Source organism: Aplidium turbinatum, chromosome 4 (assembly GCF_918807975.1).
Source record: "Aplidium turbinatum chromosome 4, kaAplTurb1.1, whole genome shotgun sequence".
Taxonomy (NCBI): Eukaryota; Metazoa; Chordata; class Ascidiacea; order Aplousobranchia; family Polyclinidae; genus Aplidium; species Aplidium turbinatum.
Genome location: NC_137475.1, coordinates 4,955,441 through 4,981,603, shown reverse-complemented (window position 1 = coordinate 4,981,603; position 26,163 = coordinate 4,955,441). Strand labels below are relative to the sequence as shown.

Below are 26,163 nucleotides of genomic sequence, written 5' to 3'. Positions count from 1 at the left end.
TTTTGTTATTCCTGGGCAAAGATCAAAACCCTAATCTTATTCCTAACTCTAACCCTTACCTCAACCTTTCCTAACTTTAATCCTAACTCTGGCAACACCTGATTATAACCATGGCATTAAGTGTGGAAAAATAGCCACTTTCAAACTTTTTTCAACACAAAATTTTTTGTACTATCCTGTGATGATTTTATATCACAATCATGCAAACAAATTAAAGTAATGCACAGTGCGCATCCTATGCTTCTCTAACTTATTATAACCTCACAATTAAGTTACAGTTTTATTTATTTTTATCATGACGAAAAGCATTCTTCTTCTGGTATTATTTCCACTTCAAGTCGTTGGTGCAGATTGCCGTTATCTGCATCACTCTGTCAACAGCATCTTATTCCTTCACTCCCCCTATTTCCATATCTTTTGTCACACTGTCCCTCCAATCTCCATCTTCTTTTTGGCCTTCCTCGCTTTAATTTACCAACTTCCAATTGTCTCGTTCTTTTTTCAACATAATTTCCTTCTCCATCACAATACATGGCCTGCAATCGATATAAAAATTTAAAAATAGAAGAAATGACAAAACATATGGGAGCTGGTATACAAGTCCCCCCTGGTAACTCATGACAAAGACAGGACTCAACCAAACATATAGGGCGAAATTACTTTACCTTTGATTTACTGTTTACACACTTCAATCCACATGTTTTCAGGGTAGATCGGTTTAAACCGGGGCGGTTTAAACCGCCCCATTAAAACCTGGTTTAAACCGGGCAGTTTTGACCACCTATTGCTGGTCAAAACTGGTCAAAACCCCTTTAGTGTATGAATCAAGTTGCTTTTCAATTGAATTAAAAGTATTACCCTCCATGTTATTAGTAATGATGTTCAACTATATTTTGTTTTGATCAACATAACCTAAATGCTGGATTTGGAACAAAAAATATTCAACTTCTCTGTTTGTTTTTGATATTTCAATCAGTTGGTTATTTTAATTATGGAAAAAATTCAAATTCTAAAAATAAGTTTCTGATGAACCAAAAAATGCTTGGTAAAACGATGAACAATTTGCACATGTGATGCCTTATGCCTGTATCTACTTTATGTAGAACACCTCCTTTGAACAATTGGAATTAACAAGTCTCTCCAGTATATTCAAGTGCTTCATTCATCAGTCAATTTAATCTTTTCCTTCTCCCTCCTCCCTCACCTTCTACCTTCTCCCTCACATTTTCAGTGATTTTCTGGCGAACACGATCAAGCAACTCATTACAGGGTTTTGACCAGTCAGGTCAGGGTCTGGTCAGGGTTTTGACCAGTTTTGACCGGTTTAAACCTAGTTTTGACCGGTTAAAACCAGGTTTAAACCGCTTAGTGGTCAAAACTGGGTTTTGACCACTTAGAGATCAACCCTGCATGTTTTGGTCAATTCCTCTTTGTCGTGAGTTACCAAGGGGTAGGAGGACTTGTATATACCAGCTCCAACATATGTTATGGCATACTTACGGTATAACGTAGTCATAAATAGAATAAGATAGTGTTGTCCAAAATAAAAAAAGATTGCAAAGATTTGACAGCCATGACAATGATTTAATTTTTATACAATAAAACTTGTTACAAAGAAAATGTGGTGAACTTTATTAATCACTTTTCAATGCATTATTGTGTTAAAGTGCTACTATAATGTATATATTATGGTAGATATGAAACTATATTAAAACTATCTAGAGCAGTGGCCATCAAGCTGGGGTCTGCAAATCAATTAATGTCCGTACAGCAGTTTCAGGTGTCCATAAAAGAAAATCTCTTGGTATGATTTTAAGTGATTTAGATTCAAATATTTGTAGACTATGATATGACTTCCATTTGTTTTGATTGAGTATTTTTTGCGCAATGTTTTAAGTATGTATCGGGTAAGATTTAGTTGGTAAACACCAATTAGTGAGTTCCACACAGGTCCAGTTGTAACGGCTGGACATCAGTAACAAGCTTTTCTACCCAGATGAAAAGTTAATAAAACTTTCTTGAGGGTTTAATGTTTGCCCAATCATAATGATTAGAATTGCACTTGGACTTTTCGATATCTGTTGTAACAGATTGACAATACTTACGAGACAGAAGAGTTACTGTCAAGTAGTACAACGACATGAGAGTTGCACTATCCAACTCAAGGCAGGCCTCGAAATTTGTACTTTTTTCCGGCGGTCAAGCATGTCCTACTGGACTGGCCCTTTCAGCGGACATTTAGTATCTCAACCAGATATATTTTTGCATGTAGATTTTGCACAAAATTACACTACAGTATTGTGTAGTCGTGTTTGTAGAAGCAGATTTTCTACAACAGAATAACTCTGCAATGGTTGATGGCTTAATTAACCGACCTTGAAGTATACTGGAGCAGATTGCTTGCAAATAAATCAGTGCGTTAATGATAGTCGTATAATGACGCAATAAACACAATTGAAAACAACAATCCAAATTTCGTTATTACAAAAGCAACTACGATCACTTATTCCGTGGTTTTCGCGTTATAGAATTGTTGTGCCAAGCGATTACTGTCGGCGTGGGGTGGTAAATCTCCAGCTCAGGACCGTCCAGACAATGTCTGTGGCGTTTCTTTTTAACAAACGATCAATGTAACGCAATAATCCTCATTGTTAAAATTAGAATACATATCCTGCCGAAAAGTTCAGACGACTTTATTTCAAGGCAACATTGCAAGGCGTTAAAATGATGTAAAAATGGCTACTTTTGCCATAGCTCGTTAATCACGCCACTCTAATGTGATCTTTAAAGCAATTGCCTGTACTACTGTATTATTGTTTCAGCTCTGTCTTTGTTCGCGTTAAACAAACATTTGTAACAATTCAAATTTAAAGTATATTTTTGTTGCATTAGTTCTATTTTTGTCAAGAATTTTGTCGTGGTCATTTATGACCGACCAATGAGTCGGCTTCGGCAGACATTCGAGGCCATTCCGGAGGTCATGACCGCCGGATATTTTGAGGCCTGCAAGGGTCCACATCTTTTAGGTGCCTACCAAATAGGTGCAATCACTGTGGTGTCAGGATATTTAGGTGCGGCACACTGTGGTGCCCGGTAATTTAGGTGCAGCGCCCGATCATTTAGGTGCTATTCGGTGTGTCAAATACACTCATAATCATTTATTGGAAATGCTTGATTGTGCTCCCCGCTGTGTTACGAAGTGAAATTCACTTTGTAACGGTGTGCAGTGCCTGACTATGCAAGTACAGCCAAGAACCCACTTAGGAAGCTTTTTTGTTTAAACAAGTGCGCGAGGTGTAGGCTAAGGATGAAGATTTTTATTGAGCATTTCATTATGCCTTTCCCCCCCTAAGAAAACCCTGTATACGCCGCTATCTGCAGTATTACCACCAAGCACCTAATGAAAAAGAGTGTACTAGAAATAGCATCTAAATGGCTGTGCCCAGACCTAAATATCTTAATGCCACAGTGTGCACACCTATTTGGTAGGTAGGCTACCTAACTGTCTGTGCCTAAAAGACATGCTCTGCAAATCAAACAGTAATATACAGCCAAACAAGTGCATCCATCCTATTAAACAGCTTGTTGTGTTTGATCGTTTTTGCTTTCATTGACAATTTCAATACTGATTTTTTTTTACTTTTACCTTTTTGTACTGTTTTTGTACATTTTTTCCTATAATGTTTTTGATTTTTTTTAGCATTTTTCCTTTACTGTAATTTGTAAAGGGCTGTAAATTATCAAAAAATTCCAAACGGCCGCCATGCAATTTTTTTTAATTTTTGAGAACTCCTGACTGGAGGTTATCTTGTGAAAATTATTTGTATATAAGGGTCCAGTATATAAGGGTCCACATCTTTTAGGCGCAGACAGGTAGGCGCCGGTCAAATAGGCGCACACACTGTGGCGTCAGGATATTTAGGTGCGGAGCACTGTGGCGCCCGTTTATTTAGGTGCTATTCCTAGTAAAGTCTGCAGATTGTATCAGCTCAGCTTTGGCAAAAGCTAGTCGGGGTTTTGACGGAAAACTAAGTTACTCTTCACTCAAGCCTTCAACTAAGTTACTCTACCACCCGCTTAAATATAGGCTACAGTATATTTTTTACTGATGTTTAGTGTAGTTATTATTTGACTTGTATAACTAAAAGTGAACTCAGTCATGTTTGGAAACTTGAATAATTTATTGATAAAGCTTTCGCTGATGCAAACCTGAACTAACAACAAATAAATGCCGAACACGCCCATTAAAAAAAACAATATATTTTTCCGGTCAATATAACATTTTGTGTGAAAAGCATTGCCGGTTTAAGCTGCTCCACTCACTGAAGCCATGACATATTTTTCTGTTCAATATAACATTTTGTGTGAAAAGCATTGCCGGATAAAGCAGCTTCACTCACTGAAGCCATGACTAACAACAAATAAGTGCACTCGCATTAACAAAACAACATATTTTTCTGTTCAATATAATATAACATTTTGTGTGAAAAGCATTGCCCTACCTGCCAAGCTGATACAACCTGCAGACTACTAGGAATGAATAGCACCTAAAAATCCTGACACCACAGTGTGGGCGCCTATTTGACCGGCGCCTAACTGTCTGTCTCTAAAAGACTTGCTCCCGTATATAATTAGTTTAATATGAATCATAAGCAGATAACACCAAGCAGCGATGTGGCACTTAACAAAATTTACAAAAACAAGTAAAAATTATAATTATTTTCGGCTGTACAACATGTATAATTGTATATCATGTTAAATGTCATGTCTTGCTTGGTTTTATCCAGTGCTGTGGAACCAAAATAATTTCTCCGACTGGCCAACTCTGGCTTGATACAAAAATAGAAGTAAAACTTGACCATAAAATAGAAGTTTTGTTGTCATTTTTGTGAAAGTCGCCATTTCGATCTGAACTTCACAATCAGAATGCACATGTACTACGGTACTTCAAATTGTTAAGTGCACAATACTTGGACACTTTTAATACTATAAAATGTAAATAGACACAATGGTTTCATTGTAGCAATAATTCAGTTTCAGTGTGATAACAAATGCACTTTTCATTTATATATATTGGAAAATAGACTTAAGAAACGCTTTGCAATGATTTTGAAAGTTTTTTCATGTACCGTAAGCGTTTTGTAGCATGTGAGAATGTGAGTGGTTAATTTACAAATTCAAGTATGAACGATTAAATATCTGTAAGCCTTACAATTGGAAAAAAAGCCTGAATCTTCCAAGTGAAGGACATTTGATGTCAAATTAGCATTACAAAATGTACCCAGACAGCAAATGAGACGTTTTTGACATTGAATTAACTTCTGCAGAGTGTGGACTGACATTGCAGTCAGCGTTTCATAACCGTACTGATTAGTCTTTTTGAATAATCCAAAAATTAAAAACAATCTGGCAACACTGAAGTCAGAGTCAACCAGTTATAAATCGAGGTGTTGAAGTTGTATTATATATTTTTCGTTCGACTCCACCACCCTGGTTTTGTCTGCTTACGGTTCAACAAAGTTGCCTCTCTACCAAAATTGTAATATGAATCAAACTAACATGTTCCATTGTTCCAGTAGGTTTGCAATAGCCTACTTGTTTACAAATCTCAAACTGTGCATTATCAAGTCAGTGATTGAAGTAACTATAATTTCAGATGTGCTAATTTAGGTATTTGTGTGTAATGTTATGATTGTAGTTATTGTAGGCGTTGAGAGATGATGAGATATCCTGCTAATATCAATTTATTGTATGATGAATAACTGCAACGAATTGTTACAGTGAGTATAAAATTGATGATTTTTTTAGTTATATTCAGCAACTAAGTGATAAATGATAATGTGTACTCAATAGGGGTGAAAAGGAAGTTTTTCATTGTTCAATGCTGCAGTACTTTTCGTCTGGCTGTCTTCAAGAGCTTATCATCAGAATGGTCCATACTTTTAAGCTGATTTCATTCTGATGACAAATTTCTTATGGGAATGCTAATTGCTATTTGTAATACTTGTTACTTGTACATTTTTGTTATACTTGTCACCAGCGTAATGGATAGAAATTTTCCATGTCTTAAAGTTTTTCTAAATATACAATTACACAGGACACGCATAATAATAGCCTATATATATAGTTTATTTTTATAGTTTAAACATTTCTAAAGAGAACTACCAGGTAATTTTGAAAAGTCTTCTTGGGCATTTGTCACCATATTCAATGTATTTGTGAAAGGAAACTTTGTATGTTGAATATAATAGTTTTCTAACTTCAGGTCGTAGCAAATCATGCGGAGGCAACATTTTAAGTTCTGATTCTTGTGATTGTTTTTAACAAAAAAATGTTATTTGCAGACAAGCAGAAAGTCTAAAGCAAGAACTAAACAATGGTCGCAATGGTCTGAGTAGTGATGGTTCCGGGAAAGGAGAGTGGGTCTCCAGTCGTTCTTTACTTCAAGATGTTTATCGCCAGTTACTGATCACTAATTTAGAGTATGCACTTGACAAAAAAATTGAGCAAGAACTGTAAGTTTTTTGCTTATTTTATTATGTGATGAACCTTTTGCTACTTAAGGGAAAACGTAACATTTTTAAATAAAATGGTGGCAGTACTTAATGAAGTTTGATAGACTGATGACGGTTTTTAATCTCATATTTCACTCTTGGGGCCTCTGCATTGAAGATAAACTATTTGTATAGTAATGTGAAAAATTCTCTCTGTTTTGTGTTTTTTAATTTCTTCAGCTCGTTTGATGAGCTAAATATACAATTTAATTCAAATTTCTTTCAGTTGGAATTTTGCCTTCAAAAATCACATTACAGCTCTCCAGCAACAAGTTAAAGATAAATCGGTATTACAACTGTTTTTGATTCATTCTACCAATTTCATGCTGAGTTTTACCCACATGTGTTGTTTATGAAAGCTGTAGAAATACCTGGACCTGATCCTTTTTTGAAAGTATAGGCTTAGCAAGCATCTGGATTCTGGAGCATAGTGTTTTTTTGTAGTTTTTAGTAAGTTTAGTTATAGATTGCGTGTTCATATAACCTTAAAACTTTTTGAAAACTAATTTGTATTATGCAACATTGTTGTGTCATCGTCAGTCTATAATTGCAGCTTGAAGAAAAAGATTGGAGATATTTTTTTGTTATTAGAAAGTGGTCACAGTTTATTATAATCTTATGTTTTTCATGTTGTTTTGTTCAGAACACTTTTCGATCTGAGGCCCAAAGCCAACTAACCTCGTTTCTGGATGCGGCTAGCGGCTTTTACACTCAGCTTTTAGATGATTTGTGCCAAACGTTTCATGTTGAAATACCATTCAGAGTACATTCATCTAAACTTGTCTTTCTTAAAGGTATGGTATGTCGGTTATGTAATTGCATTTGCTTTTTTACTATTTACATCATAAACATGACGTCCTACTGGTACCTAACTAAAAAAATTCTGATCTGTTACTGTCATAGCTAAACATGTGTCATTTGCTTTCATGTTAGAAGTTGTATTCTTACAAAGTTGTTGTTGTGTCTAGTTTCAACAAAAAGATTTTACTTTTAATAACTTTGCTTCTTTTTTCAATTGTAGATGCGAGCGCTGTTAAGCATAGGTCAATAGCACAGCCAGAACGGCCATCTTGTCAGTATATGTGCCAACACAGCTTGGTACATCTTGGTGATATAGCAAGATACAGAAATCAGATTGGGCAGGTGCGTTCATTTTCCTTAACATCATTGATTTTCATCACCAATAATCATTTCCTGTCGGTTGTGTGGCCAAGCACCGACACAACATTGGATTGATATCTGTCAAGAACATGTCTGTGAAAAGCCACTTTCTGGCTTCAAAGTGCAGATAAAATTATTTTAAATTTCTCTTCATTTACTTAATCTAAATATTCAGCAGCAAGACATAAGCCTGGATATGTCAAAAATACATTTTTTGGGGGGGTTATGACAGCATACATTCAGTTTGATATCTACAGTATATGCTACCTGAGAACTTTGGAGTTAATGAAGGACTATTTTAGTATAAATTATATTTTCAAAGCTTTCTATTTGAATAAGATACTGAAGAAGCCACCTTTATGATGGTGAAAGCTTTATCGATAAATTGTACAACTGTTCGAACCTGACTGATTTTGTTTACTTATTTATGAACTTACCGGCATTTAGTTTAAGATTTGTTTGTAATAATGTTGTATTTTTTTAAAATTTGGTTAGGTTTGTCCAGTTCAATGTGGAAAGAGTTATGTTTCAATTTGCCGGGATACCTAAATCCCAAAGAAAATCCTTGCAGTTTTTGTTCAACCCATTTTTTGACAGGCTGAGTCATACTACCGCTATGCGGCACAGCTGGTACCAAGCAATGGACAACCATATAACCAACTCGCAATTTTGGCTGCTGCTGGAGGAGATGTTCTGGGCACAGCATTTTATTACTGTCGAAGCCTTGCTGTGAAATGTCCTTTTCCTGGCTCAAACACAAATTTACGAAGACAATTGAGCAAGATAATGGCTGGGTAGGCAGACGCTTTGTCTTTTGTTGCATACCATAGCCTAACTATTTCTTAACCAGAATTGTATCTGTGAGAAATACTTTCAAGCTAAGTAGTAGAGCCTCCACTTGGAGTCACTACGACTTGCCAGATCATTTTGAAAATGAAAACAGTTGTACATTAGAGTTAGATGTTGCCTTCCATCTTGTATTGGAAGATTTTAGACTCATCTCAGAATTTATAAGTTACATATCAGATTGAATGACACTAATAACAAAAAAACATATTAAAATCATGTAAATTGCAAATAACTTTGTCTTTTAAGGGATGAACCTCGCCACACAAAGATATCTACAAGTGAATTGGTGAAGTTTTGTCTCAAATTCCATGCTTGCATCTACTTGAAAAAACGTGAGCACATTGTCAAGTTGTAGTTGGAGGTTAACGTTTTAACCAAAAGTGTTTAGAGAGACGAGTACACTTGTTTAGAAATGATGCACCATGGGCTCTGCTTCAACATAATGTCGTGTAATTTGAGAGAAAGTAACATTCTGTGCAGTGTGCACTGCAGTAAAACACTTTTTGTATGAGTTGCTTTTGCTTTAGATAATTAGAAGAAGAAGAAGCTTTAGATGTGTAATTAAGCTAATTTATTTGGTACTGCTAAAATTCTGAGTCATTATTTAAATTTTTTAAACAGACCTTTTAGTCATTACGACCTAGGCAATAGGCATACTATGAAGCGGCAAATTGTCATACTCCATGCCCCATTTTTTCCCCACTTTCACCCGTGAAACTCAAAACATTACGAATTGTTTGAACCCCAGTATTAACACATCGCCGCTTCAGATTAAGAACCCAGTCTATTATATGATAGAAGTCATTACTAAACAGCTTTAAACAAATCATCTCAAAACTCTAAATGTCAGAAGTGATCTTGGACTGCGACACAACATAGTCAGTTTGTCACATGAGAGAATGTTGCAATGAGACAGTGGAGAACAATCTTTTCATTTCCCGATTGCTGTTCTTCACTTAACCACATTTTGACAAGATGAAATCATAGTTTTAATCCAATTGGAATCTTCAAAACGGATATAATATATATATAATGCTTTTGTATGACATTTAATTACTGAGCAATCTTGATTTGAGATGATGTTCAGGCCCTTGCCTGCACTGGACGATTATATTTAATTACTCCCAAGCTGTAAGATTTGTCTGACTGTTTCCTCGTTGTTACTTTCTAAAACGAGGACTGATAAACATCGTCTTTGGTGCTATATCTATATCACAGGACGTAGGTGAACACTTATGCTTTGGTCACTAAAAGAACAGGTTCTTTCGTAACCCAAAGCAGAACAGGCGAAACATAGAGCAAGTTTCAGTCTCCCCAGACAACAAATCTACTGACCTTGAATCATGTAAAAATGACTGATTTTGCTGTGTGGGTGTCATTTCTAAAGGTTTGATTGGTTGTGGAAAAGCAAAGCTTCTAAACCAGAATTGATCGTTTGCTTCAGGTTCCAATGTTATGATACCACGAAAGAGGAGTCGTATTTAACAATAATCAACAATAGTAACAGCTAGTTGATATTACTACGCTAATCTTCAACACTTCATACTTTTCTACCTTCAGAGTTCAGAGCATATTATGATGCACCAAGTATCCATGGCGTCTGCATGGACGAGGTTTTAAACTAAGATATTACTGGGCATCGAAGGCAAAGCAGTCTGAAAAACTTGAATGTTGTTTAGATGAAAATGAACTGCATGGGATGGTGGAAAGGTTGTCCGGTCATATCCGGGCTCATTTGCGGACTGGTTCTTTGTCAAAGCAGCAAATTACTCACATCACTTTTCTAAATCTCTTTTCGTTGTATCATCTAGCTCCAAACGGTGTCAATGGTAAGATCATTTCTAGTGTTGTTGACTTGCTGCAATCTATTATGACCGAAACCCAAATAGAAAAAGTTGCTTTAACGTAGGTAACAATGCAAAGTTGTCAACTTTTGCGGGCTGGTAAGTGACCGACTTGGTTGTTTTTAGTATAGGTTTGGTTATTGTAATGTTGGATAAACTTGTGGTAGTTTATTGTTGTCAAACCGAGTGGACATCACTTGTTTACGTTAATTCTACGTTACCGCGCGTAGGTGAAACATGTGAACTGCGTAATGCCATTAGAGTCGCTTTGGTTTGATAGAATTGAATCTGTATATTGATCACGTTAAACCAGTGTCGGGCTCAATCAAATGCATTTAGCAGATGTAAAAGTGTTGATTTTAATGTAGCCCAACACAAAATGAAATTGATATCACTACTTTATAAGCTTCTGCAAACCTCAAAGTCACCTTTTTGTATTCCATTAATGGTCTGTTCTTGTACATATCATTATTTGAAACTGTGGCTTAATTTAGAAATCCGATTGCAACAGTTTTAATTTGGCAAGAGAAAAATTGAAATTTTTAATCTGCATCTTTTCCGGTTTTTTTTTTTTTTTTTGAGACTTTTGATCAGATGTGGTCCTCCTGCTTGCTTTTAACTAAATTTTTTTTAAAGGTGTTATTGTGTTTTGGTTGAAAGAACACATTGCCCAAAATGCCCACCCATAAGTTAGTAACTGCAAATTTTGCATGACTATTTTTTGTTCGTGGAAATCGATGGTGAGGTTGAGCATAAAGAAGGCTTTGAAGCACAGTAAAAGGGAGAGTTTGAAGCTTGGCTAAAAAAAGATCATGAATATTGTGATGAATTGATTACTTTTCAGTGGCCTTTTTAACCTGGTATGTGATCTTGCCACAGAAACAGGCGGACCGATTGCCACGAGTGCAACCGCTGAAGACAGTTGTGAACCTACGAAAGACAACGATGAAAAGGACGAGCAGGAGAGTACATCATGGAGCGCATTACTGACTTTCACAAGTGAGCGCTTTCGAAAACATGGCGAGAATCTTTGTTTTGCTAAAAGGTGGCATAACTTGCAACGTCCTGTTTTCCTAAGGCAACCTAATTTTATCCGTTGCAGTTTTTTGAGTAAACAAATGTAGGAAGTTGCTGAAATAGAGCAACGTATTTCGGCGCTGCAGACTGTTGAAGATGGGTTATTTTTGCACATCTGATTGACATAACTATTATCATTTCAGTGCATATGTTAAGTGGACTACTAGCCTGTGTGCCGGCACATAGCGATGATGCTTCTGATCTTGAACACCCTTCTTTGCCATCCATCAAGCTCACACTCGACTGGTTGGCTTCCAATGTTCCAGCTTTGTCACGACCTGAAGTTACTCAGAATTCCAGGTAAAACTTTAAATAAATTTTCAACTGCTGCTGCTCTAATCCACCGTCACCAATGGCAAAAACTTCACCTTTGTAGCTAGTACCCAGTAACCTTGACCATGGTAACTACTTCAACGTTTGGTGAAATGACACCACTCTTTGCTTTTACGTTTCTCTGGCTGACCTAAAAGCATTGAGAAAGTGAGTGTCTGTCTGCTGCAGCTATGTTAACGTATGCTCATTTCCCGGGTGGATTTAGAAACGATTATTTGCCTGCTTGTGGCCAGCACAAGTCTAGAAATTTATCCTGTTAACCTGTCACTTGTTAACTTCACGATAAATCGTCTTTTTAAAACGAAATATTATAAGCCAGTCAGCTGTTGTCTATAAAATATGATATATTTTGTACAAAAACTGTTCGTTTTTTTTTCGTCTTTGTTACGTTGTGGTTTGCACAGCAATGTGAACCAAGATACTGCAGGCAATGTGCTACTGATGTTATTTTTTAATAATTTGCTTTTACTTCTGATTAATGGTTAATTGGTTATGTTTATGATTTTACATTTCTGTCGCAGGGTTTGGCCACGTCTTGCCAAAGTATTAAACGCCCTTGGAAACCAGGACAAGGCGAACAATATGGACAGTGAGTTGAACTTGTAATGCACTTTTTCCCATTGCTAACCCTAATTGAGCTTGGTTTTTTGTGTTGTCTTTACTTATGTCACTTATTGAAGATGGTGGCTAACTTCAAGCCCCCTTTGTGGTCTTTTCGCTGTCTCCTTTTCATTCAGCATTAGTTGTCGGTTGTTAATAGTAATGCCGCTGTAGCTGCTGTATGGAAAAAGTAAACTTGATTAACAGGCATACGTTACATGGCATGATAAAGTTCTGTTGATGATTGTGTAAGGGGCGTTAAAATTGCCTTTTCCAGCATAGGGGGTCATACTTTCTTTGCTGATCTGGTTCTCCGTGTTGAACTAAACGCAGCAAGCAGCATTCCCCACACTGACCTTTAATACTTGTGACAACGTGCCACGGCCAATCCACATTGCAATTGTCTATTGTTTATTTTTTCTCATGTATTTTGATACTTACTAATGCACGTTTTGCTTAATATCTTGCTTCAGTTTCTTGTACCTTTTCGTAGACCTCTGCTAATAATATGGAAAGTTTCTTTTTTCATTAATGATGATTAGAAATAAATTCAACTGAACTGATTCACTGTTGCTGGCCATTAGAAGGTCTTAGACCACACTTCATGCGGAGAAAACTGCGTCATATCTAAGAAACTATGTGCATCATATTTTGTTTCTTTGGCCGTTTTCCAGCGTTAAGTTCAGTATAGGCCACCAAACTTGTCACTATTCTTTCCTTATTCCACAACGTTCTGGCCAATAATTTGGTCGATTGGAGTTCTGTTCGAGTTTGGTGGAGTTAAGAAATAGTCTTTGGTAGAATGAGTCAGTTACGGCCCAAAGACCTGGGCTAATCAAATCCCGATAATGAAGTTCGGCAAAGGTTAAATAATTAATTTGTCATGTAACGAACTCTTGTTGGTTCAATGAAATTGACACCTTTAACAATTCCTAGCCTTTTTTTTACATTGATCCAGCGTTTACTAGCATTTAATCAAGGTAAAAAATGGTCTGGTTTGCTGGCTGGCAAGTCTTGGTTGATTGTTTGTGTGCACGTTTACGTTGACTATACGTTGTTTTGATGCAATGCTACGTTATATTCACAGATCATCATTTGCCCGAAGACCTGGAGGTGCGTGGCTTCATTGGTTTAAAGACGTCACTTTCAAAGCTTGATTTCCTTGGCGGAATCAACAGCGGAGTTCCCACTGACATGGAACATGCTTGCCGATGTTACAGGTAGCGGAACGGTTTAAGAAACACTCACTGACATAAAAGTGTGTTTGTTAAAGCTTATTTTTCTACGTTGAAGTTAAATTTTTGTTTCGATAACGTCATATCTAAAGCGGTTTATTGTTGCTTAGTTAAAACATTTGTTTTCGAGATTCACAGGCAGTTGATATGTTATTAATATTGACACAGTTTGTTAGATTAACAGTACTTTGGAGTAGATACATAAGTACGCTTTGATACCAGGTCAATGTTTAAACTTTTGATTTTGAAACTATGTGTTGTTGGCAAGATGATAGCTGAGGTTAAAAAATGTTAATATGTGTTCACAACATGAGTGTGGTGAGCACAGAAGCTCCAATGTATTTTGCGAGAGGTCTCAATATGTTCTACCGTCTTTGATTTCACAATGCAATAGCTGTGCTAACCTCTACATTCTACAGCCAGTCTCAAAGCAGTCCCAGTTTAATTTGAAGCAATTGGTACGATTTGAATAAGAGATGATGAAGCCGTCTTTACGGTGGCGAAAGCTCTATACAAATTTGTTTTTAGTTACCAAACCTGATTGTTTTTATTGGCTGATTTTATTCGTTTGGTTGCATCCTACAGTACATGGATCCTATCAAAATTTATCATCTGCAATTCTCCTAACATCGAAAAGCCAGAACGGTGGTTTTGCGACGTCAGAATCACTTTATTACACAACATTCTATTGAATTTGACTTTTCCCAGACTGTTCCAACTTGGCCTGGCGATATCTGTGGCCAATGGCGATCTTTTGTCATCCGTGGAGGAGAACAATGGAACTGTGTTCAGCAGCAGCATCTCTCCTTCTCCACAGCATGGAGCCAGAATAAACGGAGTGGAAGAGAGAAGTGAAGAAGATGAAGACGAGGAGGAAGAGGTAAAATGAGACACCATCTGTTTGTGTCTTCACTCAGTTCACAAACAATAAGAATTTAATTACCGAAATGCTTTAAAGAATTGCGGGCTAGCTACTGATTTTTACTTCAACCTCAACATCTTGCAGTGATTAGACAAATAGCGCCACCAAACGAAAACTTTTGTCGAGTGAGGAAAGCAGATCAACTGATAAAGGTCTTAATATTATATGGTCATTCCTATTCAATCTGTGTAAGAGTTTAATGAGTTTTCTTTTCTTCGCATTCAGGAACTGGCTTCCTCTCCTCCTAAATCCGGTGCACAAAAGCTCAAAGAGGTTCATCTTGTGAACTCAAATGATGGCAGCTCCAGGCGTCCGGCTACACGAACAAAGGGTGTCTTGAAAGTCTTGACCGATGATCACTCTTCATCCTCCATGCGAAAGAAGAACCGAGCTCCTCGGATGCAGAATGTAGCTGTTCAAATTAAGCCGGACCAAAAACTGAAGGTTGATGATTCATGTCACTTATTTGTCCAGAGAAATTTTGTGTAATTATTCATCCCTGGTGTTTTTTTGTTTTTGAAAAAGGAGAATGTGGAATGAAATAAAACTCATTTAAGTTCAAATATGATTTACATATGATCATATTATCACACAGGAAACAGCCAACTTTAGGCTTGGAGATGGTGCGATGGTAAACTAGTTACTTTGTTATGGCTCTTGAATGAATCACACATCTTACTTATGTTTTTGTGTCTTGTGAAAAGTTAAGAATTGGCTATTGCTGACTGTACTATCATCATGCAGGTCATCAAAGAAGAAGAAGGCGGACACAGTGAGCGATATCTTCCTCTTGGAGAAGGAGAGTCAGGAGGAGCGAGCACAGAGTCATCACAAGGAGAGTTGTCTCCCTGTGCAGTGACCCATGCTCGAAGTGGACATCGGGTTACATTTGCAACTGCCCAACAGGTTTCGCCAACCCCTCACCCCCAAAATGATTCACCCTCCCCCGTGGGGGCAAGTTACATGGATCACCCAAATGTTATGATGCCTGGGATGGTGTATCCTGATACTGCACATTCAGGTCGGCAACAACAACAACAGCAGCAGCAGTCTTACAACATGCACCTCATGAGCCAGCAAATGGGTCCAATATATCGTCAACCCCCTGCTGGAAGCCCCATTCTTACTGGGCCATTTGCACGTCGCAGTTCTGGTGTTGGGGCATACCCTTTTCCCCACAATATGATCGCAAGACCCCATGCCCAACTCCCCCCTTATCAGCATCTTCACCCCTCTAACCCACCCCCTCACCCAGCTGAATTACCAAAACCAGTGTTCCGGGGCTCAATGTACCCCACTCGAAGTTCTGACAACTATCGAGCACCATCCTTGAATGCTCCTGTGTGCTTAACCTCTCAAAATCCTGATCCCACTATGGAACAAGTTATGAAAATGTCTCGCCCCAACGACATGGGTTATTTTCCGCACATTCACCCAAACCCGGTCAACAATTTGAGCAATGTCCCTCCCACAAGCCATGACATGGGTTCTTCGCAAAGACCTGGCGCCCCTGGTCTAACCATGGCCGCTCAGTTCGTCAATCGGCCAAACAACCTTAATGCTGCAATGTTGCAGCAGTTGCGACTAAAAGAAATGGCAAATGATCCACAAAGTGAGCCCCACCTCACCATGAGCACTGCTTCCAACGCGTCATATCACCCCCAGAATCTTCATAAAATTAACTTCCAGAATCAAAATTTAGATTTCTCGCAATTTGCTAACTCTTCACAACAACAGCAGCAACAGATGTTGATGCACTCACACGGAGGCAGTCTCCCAAATCCTACCAGCACCTTACCACCACGATCATTGCAGTCCATGGAAAGTGGCTTGCCTGGACTTCCCTCCGAATTGCCTCGTGGATATTTTCCTGGAAACCTGATGTCTTCATCCACAAATACAGCTGTGGTAGGAGGAAAGAGCAACACAACTTCCGCACCATCATCTTTGAACGCCACACTAAACCAGCTAAACAACCTCCCTGACACGACCGGATCACCACAGAGTGGGAGCTTGAACAGCATCAATTACTCAGGTATGGATACTCAACTCGGTTTATGTTAAAACATTTTCCAAAGCCCCATCAGCTTGCTTCCTATTGCTTTAAGCTTCCTATAATTTTCTTCTCAATTTTCCGATTGAAAAACCTGCAGCTTATTATCAGCAGTTCTCTTTTTCACATAATGTTTTTAAACGTGCATCAGACGGAATGCGGGTCGATCACATGTGCAGTTGGTGTTTCTGCGGTCTACGAAAATGCAGCTTAATACACATATCTGTCATGTTGGGAACATGTCGTGATTAATGTTGCAATGCATACGTACAGTGATACAAAGATGCTAACAATATTGTACAATCTCAGACTGCTAATTAACCGTTTTTGCATTAATCGAACGTCTGCAGACGTTAAACCAATGTAATAACGGTTGATTTGTTGTCTGGGGTGTTTAGCCATATCGAATGTGAAATTAGCACACTCAGCAGTTACCAAGCAGCATTATAACATACTAAGCTAATGTTGTCATGCACGTAGGTAATGTTCTTGGGCCCGGTCTTTCTTCAATGTTGATGGACCACCAACGAAGTGGGGAAATGGAGACCCCCAGACGGCCTAACACCCTCTCAGGCCCCCAGATTCAGCATGGAAACATGGGCTTTGTTGGGTCGCCCACTCAGAAGGTAATGCTTGGCTCTTTATACTTTCTGTTCATTTATCTCACAAGTTTGAAAGATTGAAATTGTTTTCATCATCATCTTTTTCCAGTTCAACTGTTGACTTGATATTTAATCAAAAGTACATATATTAACGCTATAGTTAAAGTGATTTTATGCTTATGAAATTATTATAACATTAGATTGTGGTTGTTTTAAAGTGATAAATTACAAATAAGCAATGAGATGAGTGTCATAATTCAAGAGTTTGTTTTTATATCATATCACCCTTAATCGGGAAATTGAATAATAAATCTTTTCAATAACACAAGAAGAATGTCACATGCATACAACTTAGGAGCTGAATTCTTACCGCTTTTACTTTCAACAAATCAAAAATTTGTTGTTTAGTTTTAGTCAAGGTTGAGTGGAAATTTTTTTTATTTTGCGCTGAAAAAAAATCACATTCTATTTCAGCTTACTCCGACCGGGCTGGGTCAGTACTTAAACGTTGAGCACCAGTCAGGCGAGCAGGGGTTCAACAGAGACATAACGACTCACCCCACACCTTCCATCTTTGGTGTTGCGCAGACCCCTCCTTCGGGCCTGGTAAGAAATTACTGTAAATCTTTTTCATTAATTGTTTTATTTCGTTATGTTAACTTGAATTAGATACCAGGTCATGTCACGGGTAGTAGAATTGGTCCTTTCCAAGTTGATTTAAAGTTCGAAGAAAAAAGATGAACTTTCCTAGCAAGGGCAATGGGCATGTTCATTGACGAAGCAGATAAACAAAAGGACTGCAATCAAAAACTAGCAGCTCTTCTTTTTTCCAACAACATGTTTCAAAGTAAATACCGGTGTGACTTGTAATGTTTTGTTTAAACAAGGTCAAGTTAGATGAGGTCAACTACCAATAGCCTGAGAGACTGTAACGTATCAAGATGTTGCTTCAGAAGAAGCTTTCTCATTTCGGTGGCATGTGTTTCGTCATGGTTTTGCTTGAAAAGTCTTTAGCTGATGCCCCCTGGCCAGTGAATCTTCTTTTTTACATTGATTTAGCATTCGCAGACGTTTTTTCTAAGTATGGCACTTACATTTGTGTCGTGAGACGATCAAATAGTACACGTCAATGATTTTTGCGGCTATATCATTGGCCATTGTATTGATTTTTACATTTGTTTTAGGTGGACGAGCGACGTAAGTTAGGTCATCCCCCATCCAACCAGCCTTCTTCTGGCGACAGCTACACCATCCAGCAGGACAGGGTGAAGGTAACAGTCTACTTTATTTGTTGATCGCACAGTTTGGGGAGGCCTCTTCGTTGTGTGCGCTGCCGTTGCAATGTTATGCCGGCACACAGGGGTTTTGTTTTATTATTTATGTGATTGGAAATTTGTGATCTAAAAACGAGAAAGCTTATTTAAACTGTCTTGTTAAAACGGAGGTGTGTCATTGGTTGCTAGAACCCAACAAATGTGATTAAAAGATTGGAAAAAAATACGTCATCATAGCAAGATTTAAACTTGTGACTTTGTAGCATCTGGATATATCAACTGCACCACTTTTCGGAGCTCTTTTATCGAGCTGTTGCTAATTACGTCCAGCTAGCAAAAGTAGCTATTTTTATATATTTTCAGCGTTTGTTGATGTTGAAACGATGTGAAAATGATGGCTAGCTGTGAGTGGCGTCGCTTTTTGTAAGCGCAATGGCTGTAACTTTTGACATGTTCACTTTTACTTATTTTGCTTGCCTTAGGCTATCTTTGAGGAAGGTGGCAACATGAACGCTCTGTCTCAAATCCAAAACAAATCGTTGGAAACACTGCAAGCCAACCAAACACCTGCTCCCCCCATAGACAAGGTATGTGGTTTAGTTTATGAGCAATTTGAGTATCTTAGAACTGAAACTTACGCTCGAAAGGTATGTTAGTAAATTTACTTGTCATTAGCTAATGTACGGATTGTACGCACTGGTCCATCACAGCAACAAAACTACCATTATTTTCAGAAGTCTAGTTTTTTTGATTTATATACCTGATGGCGGTACTGCTTTACTATTTCGCATTGTTAAGTTATGTACTTTACTACTTTGTTAAAACGTTCACCTTATTTTACAAACTAGCTAAGTTTTTTTTTGGTGTTTCAGTTTCAAGACCCGTCTGCCGGTAAAGAAGACAAGGACTCTTACAAGCTCTTCCCGGTAACAGACAGCGCCTGGGGTATTGCTCGCGGAAACAGAGGTATGAAGTGACGTGAATTGCTATCCCAGAAGCGTGGAAAACATGAAAATAACTCCGCATTGAATGGAAACCTTAACTTATTGCTATATTCTTGTTTTTTTGCGTGTTAGGTTAATCGGAAACCGACTGCTGGTTTTTATATTCTGGAATCTATTTAAAAAATTACATCTATTTTTACAATAAGCTTTCGGGCCATTAATGACGGCTACTGAATGAATTCTAACTTGAAATGCTAACTACCTGTTTTGTGACAGGGGAGGGACTTGGATTGTCTGGTCTCGGGACAATTGGAAGTGAAAGAGCGGCAGCGCAAACTCATCGTTACTCACCATGGGGAGGACCACAATTGCAACCGCCATCCTCCACCGGCGCGCCCCACTCTGACAAGCTGGAGCCACAAAGAGGTCCGGAGATCAATGAAGAGCAATCGGAATCCAATTTCTCGGTAATTTTTTGTCAATGCTCATGTTTTTGTGAGCCCATTATTGTTTGGCAAAGGCAGTTTTGTTTTAGTTATATTAATGTACTATAGTTAATAGTTATAGTTAGTATTCTATTTCTGTAATTATTATTACACAACTTTGATAGAGAGGGTACTTTGTTAAACTATGAACAGTGAACACACAAAACCCGGATTTTATCATGTTAATAATAATAACTGCAAACATTTTTCAGGCTTTTGAAAAATTGACCTATAGACTATCAAGAAAAATCGAATAGTCATTAGGTTAGGAATCGACAAAGTTTTTTCGGACTGACTTAATTTTATCTGAAGCTTGATGCTTGTAATTGCGCGCACTTATGGAAGCTTTGGACCGCCATCGCTCGGCCAACAAGATTGACAGTGAGGGCAGTGGTTGGCAGATCATTTTATTGTTGGTGTTTGGATGGATGGTAGTACCTGTTGCTATTGGTGGCGATGTCTTTAACGTCAGAAAGTAAAATTTATCTCGCATTCATTGATTGAAACAAAATTTTCATGGCAACTTCTTATGTGATTTCTTCTTGTTGCAGTCATTTTGGTCCACTTCAATGGTCCCGTCAGGCCCATCGGCCCTCGAGCAATTGATACGTCAGCAACAGCAGCATCACGTGACGAGAGACAAATCCCCACCTTGACCTCCATGTCGGTGCCAGGCCCAACCTTCCCTGCAAGGCCGCACTGGGCTGTCCATCTAATGTTTTGTGTGAAGAAAAAAAATAAAGGAGAAGCTGAAGTGGAGTGGAGAACTTCTCTATGTTGTGTGTCTCTGCTAGTCTGTAGCATATGATGTATATATGTAATACAGCCCAAAGACTAGCTTTTGCTATGACTTGCTCGCAAGAGTATAAACTGTGTTCTAATCCGTCCGGAGACTGTGAGCCGAACCGCTTTTTTGTGTTTTCCGTGGGTTTGTGTATTGTATTAACTCTTGCGGTACGGCACTTGTAGCAGTTGTGTAGTCGACGAGGTGGTTCTTGGTTGTTTTAGATTGCTTGTTTTGATTTATGATTATTTTCCTGTACTAGCATCTTTTTTGTAGATTGAAGGGACTTCTCCGATGCATACAGACCCTGAGTGTGTTGCACATGGTGGAAAAAATGGGTGCAACTACCGATCGATGTAATTAATTTGGGATGGGAAACAGGCAAAAATTGTCGTGTTTTTAGATTTGCCTCACAGTGATGTTTTTGTTGATATATTTACAAGATTGTAGTGATAACAATATTTAATTTTTCGTTTCCACATGGGCTCGTTCTGTTGCTGCAGACTGTGCCACCTATGAAGGAAATCGCGTGTTTTCACATTGGAGAAGTCAGTTATTGTTGGCAATGCAGGCGCCGTAGATAATTTTCTTCAACCACATTCCCAGACAGCAAATCAGTCGTTTTTTACATTGATTCAACGTCTGCAGACGTTGAATTATTAAAAAAAAACGCCTGAGTTGCTGAATGGGTTAGAGACTCAAAATGCTCTACCAAACATTTCGTGACTGTTTTTTTACTCTTCATTTGCATAATTTTGCTTATAACATGTCACTAATTTTGTTCTTCGTTTAGAATGACTTACTGAATGATTGGCAGTGACTAGACTGAAAATAGACAACTAGACTAGAAATCTCTCCTTAAAAACTTATACAGTAACGCTAATCCTAGTGAAAATACGGGATTTTCTGAACTAAGATAATTTTATGCCTGACATCAGATACTTGTGGGATCGCGAGGTTGGTAACTTTGATGAGAGAACGAACCATTTTGCTCTAGCAATTTCATCTGATCACCATAAAAGTCTCAAATAAATTTGTTTGCAGTGACGGGCTCACGTAGTTTTATTTCCTTTCAAATTTTAAGTTGTTTCTTCGGCTTTTCAAATGCATTTTGTCGCAATAGTTTCAAATTGGTAAAATGGGATGCTGTTATCACAATTTAAGAGCTTATTGCGTAAATCCAGGCATCTGTGGCAGCATATTTGTACCTATCCGACAAAACGTGCCGTTTTGACAAGGCAAGTGTAGCCCGATTTGGAAATTTGCAACAAATTAGTCATGTTTCAAGCATTAGTTGAACTGTAGGCCAATTGAAATTGAATTTTCACTTTTTAATTTGTGTGTTCAATGTATGTTCAACTCGAAAATACGTATCTAAAATTTATCTTGCAACCTTTCAAATTAATTTCAGAGCTTTCCACTTGAATATTTGTTTAGCAACGCATTTAAACACTAGGAATAAAGCTACAAAGCAAATTGTCCTTAGAGGGTTGGGGCAGTGTAAAAACATCGGGTTTTTACGGGTTAGCGTAGCCGAGTGATTCGCTGCTTGCAAGCGGTTTATTTAAGATTGTTTTTTGTTGTTGCATTGCGCAATTTTGCGTCGTTTACTGTAAATTTCGCAGATTTTACTGCAATATGAAATGCGTAAAATCGACGAATTTTATAGAATGGGTTATTCTATGCTTTGTGCAAGCGTATCGACATTTCAAAGTGACAGCTTTTCACCATAGAATGTATTGATGTCGTCTTTGTTCTTCGAGGTAGCTACACAAGTGTTCTGTGATTTTTCAGGCAGTATTTTAACAGCAGGACACCCAGGTTGGGCCTTAAACCTTACCCCAAGGCAGCATTTGGATTTACAATGTGAGTTACCGTACGTTCTGCAAGTGAATTTCTTTTACCTGCCCAACAAGTTCCAATTTCCCGTGCTTGAGATCAGGTTTTCTGTTTTGGGGAAATGATGCCTTGCTTCGTGTTATTCGGCAAATTTTTGTATAAAGACTTTCGCTATCTGGAGGACTCGCCTTTATATCACCGACTATGATTCCCTTCAGAAGAAAAGCAATCCTCCCACAAAAACAGCGAATTTGTGTAGCAAATCTGCGGTTCTGTTCAATGTTTTTTTGTTTCGAACTTCAGTTCAGTTGTTTTTTTTATTTCTGACCATCATATTAAAAACAATACACGTCAACATAGCAAAGGTCGAGAAAAGGGTAGAAGCGACAAAACGCGAACCTTAAAACGTGCTTGCGACCGAAGTAAGTTATTGAGTTGAGAAATTTGGCACGGTCGCAACACCTTCAGAAAAATTTAAGACATAAAGGGAAAGTAAAAAAAAACTACCACAGCAATCTGTATGATTGATAGGCCTGCCATATCGGTGATCTGGAGAAGGTAAAAGCAAAAGAACTCGGTTAAGACGTGATCTTATTTTCGACCGCAGTAAGAACTTACGCGACGCAACAAATAACAATTCTTGCACTAAAAAAGCAAAGGTCTAAAAAAATTGGCCAAAAAGAAAAACATTTTTTGATGGCGTCTGGCAACACCTGAGTCTGAGGAAAGGTTTTGGCTAGGTTTGTTTTAACTTCGAGTCATTTCCAGACCATTAGTGGTAATAATATTTCTTTATTTCAAGGAAATTAGCTCCATTTAAAGTGTATAAATGCACTTTGACTACAGCGACTGCACATTTCTGTCGCTGTAGCTCAACATTTGCTCAAGAGCATATCTAGGTTAGATACATACGTATTAAACATTTGATAATGTTCTGCAGTTGGATGAGATACAGTACAGTAATACAAAAAACAATTTAAGGGTTTTTGCCTTCCTGAAATAATAGATGCGCATTACTACACTATATTTTGTTGTGTCTTTTAAATTATCTCATGTTTGTAGCTTGCATTTTAACAGTATGGTACCGCACTGCAGTTGTAGCCTATTTTTTTTTATCTAGGCCAGGGGTCACCAACCTTTTTTGCATGCGGGTCACTTTGGCACTAAGGAGAGCTGTGGCGGGCCGCACTAATAAAATTTTAGGTAGGTTGACTCTTATGCTAGAAATGAACGCATTTCGTACCCAGTATCCAGCGTTACATGTTGTTACTATTTATCTTAGAATACCGCAGCAACAAAATTAGTCGAACAATGCTACCGCCAGGCCAAGCTCCTTTAACAACACTTTTGACTTCTTTAACAATGTATAATAAACGAGGCCACTTGTAGCGAGGCGAACGGTTTCATTAGAATATTCATCGCCAAGCAAGAGTGATGTCACTTCGCTTCGCAAAAGATATCTTGCAATTAACAGTTTCAGTAACCAAAGAAATGTTTGACACATCGCAATACAGGCAACAACAGTGACCTGCTATGCTGCTAACATATCAGCGAAAAATAGGCTCCAATAACAGGGAGAAAGAAACTAGGCACCATGAAACAAACACTTGTAGAAATCACCGAAAAAAAAAAAGTTTCTATCATAACTCATGAACGGTGTTCCCTCTAAAAAAGCAATGAGTTGGTTTATTATATTTTTGTGAGAGTCTATAAAACCGTATTTCTTGATTATTTGACAACTGTTACTTGCGGTGCTTATCAGCATGGTAAGAATTGTTGATAAACAACATTTTGCAGTATCAAACTAAAAATTTTCATAATTCAACCAGAAGTTGTCTTTTGAAAATACAACCATAATAGGCCTACAACCAGAAGTTGTCTTTTGAAAATACAACCATAATACAAGCAGAAGTTGTCTTTTGAAAATACAACCATAATACAGCCAGAAGTTGTCTTATGAAAATGCAAACAGAAGTTGTCTTATGAAAATACAACCAGAAGTTGTCTTATGAAAATACAACCACAATTAATACAAACAACACCTGTCAGAAGATATTTCATTTTATTGATACAACCAGAAAAAGTCTTTAAACTTATATATGATACTTTGTCAATTTATTATAAATTGACTTGGCACACCGGCCTATTTTACTAACAAAAACTTGCTTAAAGGGAACACTGCTTGTGAAACACAATAACGGTGAAACGCACACTAGTGTTTACATGACACTTACAAACTTAAAATAAGCAACCCTATGCTCACAGACAATTTCGAAATTCGAAAACAGACGTTTTAATCAACCACTGGGACAGTGTGGCTGGACATCGCATTGGAATAACGTTGAGCGACTTCCACCTAGAACTACAATCTGAATGGTCGGTGGAATCGTATGCAAAGCGAAAATAATATGCTTCCCGGAAAGTATTTTTTACCTTCATGCTCATTGACTCCTCAAGAAAAGTATTTTTGATTATACTTGTACGCTGATACCTTCCGCGGGCCGCAGCGATACGGCGTGGCGGGCCGCATGCGGCCCGCGGGCTGCCATTTGGTGACCCCTGATCTAGGCTATACTGATATTTTCTTGTAAGTGGCCATTTTTCCACACTTAATATTAGTTACAATCAGGTGTTGCCAGAGTTAGGATTAAAGTTAGGAAGGGTTAAGGAAAGAGTTAGAGTTAGGAATAAGATTAGGGTTTTGATCTTTGCCCAGGACAAAAAACATTTCCAAAACACAAGTTTTTGTTTTCAACAGCTTTAAATTTTTCTCAAATTAGGGCAGAATTTTTATCTGGCAACACTATTGAAGCTATTATTACACTATATAGCAGGGGTGTCCAACCTTTTTGGCCAAAGGGCCACATGTAGTATGCGAATGGTTGCGCGGGCCACTTGAGTATTTACTGCTAATTTGTAATCTTAAAAATGACTGTCTGATAATTTCTAATTAAAACCCTCACACCCAAATTCTAATCTTAGAAATGTGTTTGTACATTTTATGGCTTATATAAGAAGATTGAAGTTGGTTTTAAAGTGGTTTAAGGTTTTTAGTTGAAAGCAAGCCAGCAGCAAAGCGTAAATAATGTCAAATTGGCAATTGACCAATTTGATGTTGCCGGAATAGCGGAGTTGCGCGTCCCGTAATGTATGGTCCGGCTGTCCCTAGGTTCATCCACAAAAAACTTGCTCGCACAAGTAAATGCTGCCGAATACTGATGTCACGAAAACTGCCAATCTATGAATCCTCTGATCTTTTTCTTAAGAAACAATTTTTTTTGTAAAATTTTAGCAATTAAAAGTTTTGAACTTCTCTCGCTAAAAGCAAGAAATATTGCTGATTGACTAACTTGAAGCACCTGTAGCTACTATTGTGTGGAAAAGGGTGGATGTAACAATGTGGAAAATGTGATGCGTAACAATGTGCATTGTGATACAATAAAATTAACTTGAACAGTTGCGCACCCCATGCACTAGGGATTATATGATAGAGTAATAGAGAAAGAAAGCAAACAATAAATGCCAATTTATCGGAATGTAAGTTCGCCATAAATTACGCTGGCGATTGAGTTGATGATATAATATATGTCATTTCGAAAAATATCAC

General features: G+C 37.8%; 1 protein-coding gene across 1 annotated transcript; it reads left to right on the top strand.

Annotated features, from left to right (window-relative positions):
- The first annotated feature begins 5,658 nt into the window (after nt 1–5,658).
- On the top strand, nt 5,659–22,909 carry LOC145768794 (uncharacterized). Its single transcript, XM_082580389.1, has 22 exons — nt 5,659–5,780; nt 6,345–6,515; nt 6,781–6,841; nt 7,198–7,348; nt 7,576–7,697; nt 8,313–8,509; nt 8,811–8,896; nt 10,244–10,393; nt 11,288–11,407; nt 11,629–11,785; nt 12,340–12,407; nt 13,506–13,638; nt 14,362–14,533; nt 14,801–15,019; nt 15,320–16,610; nt 17,109–17,254; nt 17,705–17,836; nt 18,415–18,501; nt 18,987–19,091; nt 19,377–19,470; nt 19,725–19,915; nt 20,485–22,909. Exons 1-22 carry the CDS (start codon nt 5,752–5,754, stop codon nt 20,587–20,589), a joined length of 3,987 nt encoding a protein of 1,328 aa, XP_082436515.1. The 5' UTR covers nt 5,659–5,751; the 3' UTR covers nt 20,590–22,909.
- The last annotated feature ends 3,254 nt before the right edge of the window (nt 22,910–26,163 follow it).

Excerpts from the sequence above, each read along its gene's own strand:
- LOC145768794 (XM_082580389.1), top strand. The coding sequence starts at position 5,752 with ATGATGAATAACTGCAACGAATTGTTACA. Across the intron at positions 8,897-10,243 it reads TTGCATCTACTTGAAAAAAC|ATGAAAATGAACTGCATGGG; the intron begins GTGAGCACATTG and ends AATGTTGTTTAG. Across the intron at positions 17,837-18,414 it reads AGACCCCTCCTTCGGGCCTG|GTGGACGAGCGACGTAAGTT; the intron begins GTAAGAAATTAC and ends CATTTGTTTTAG.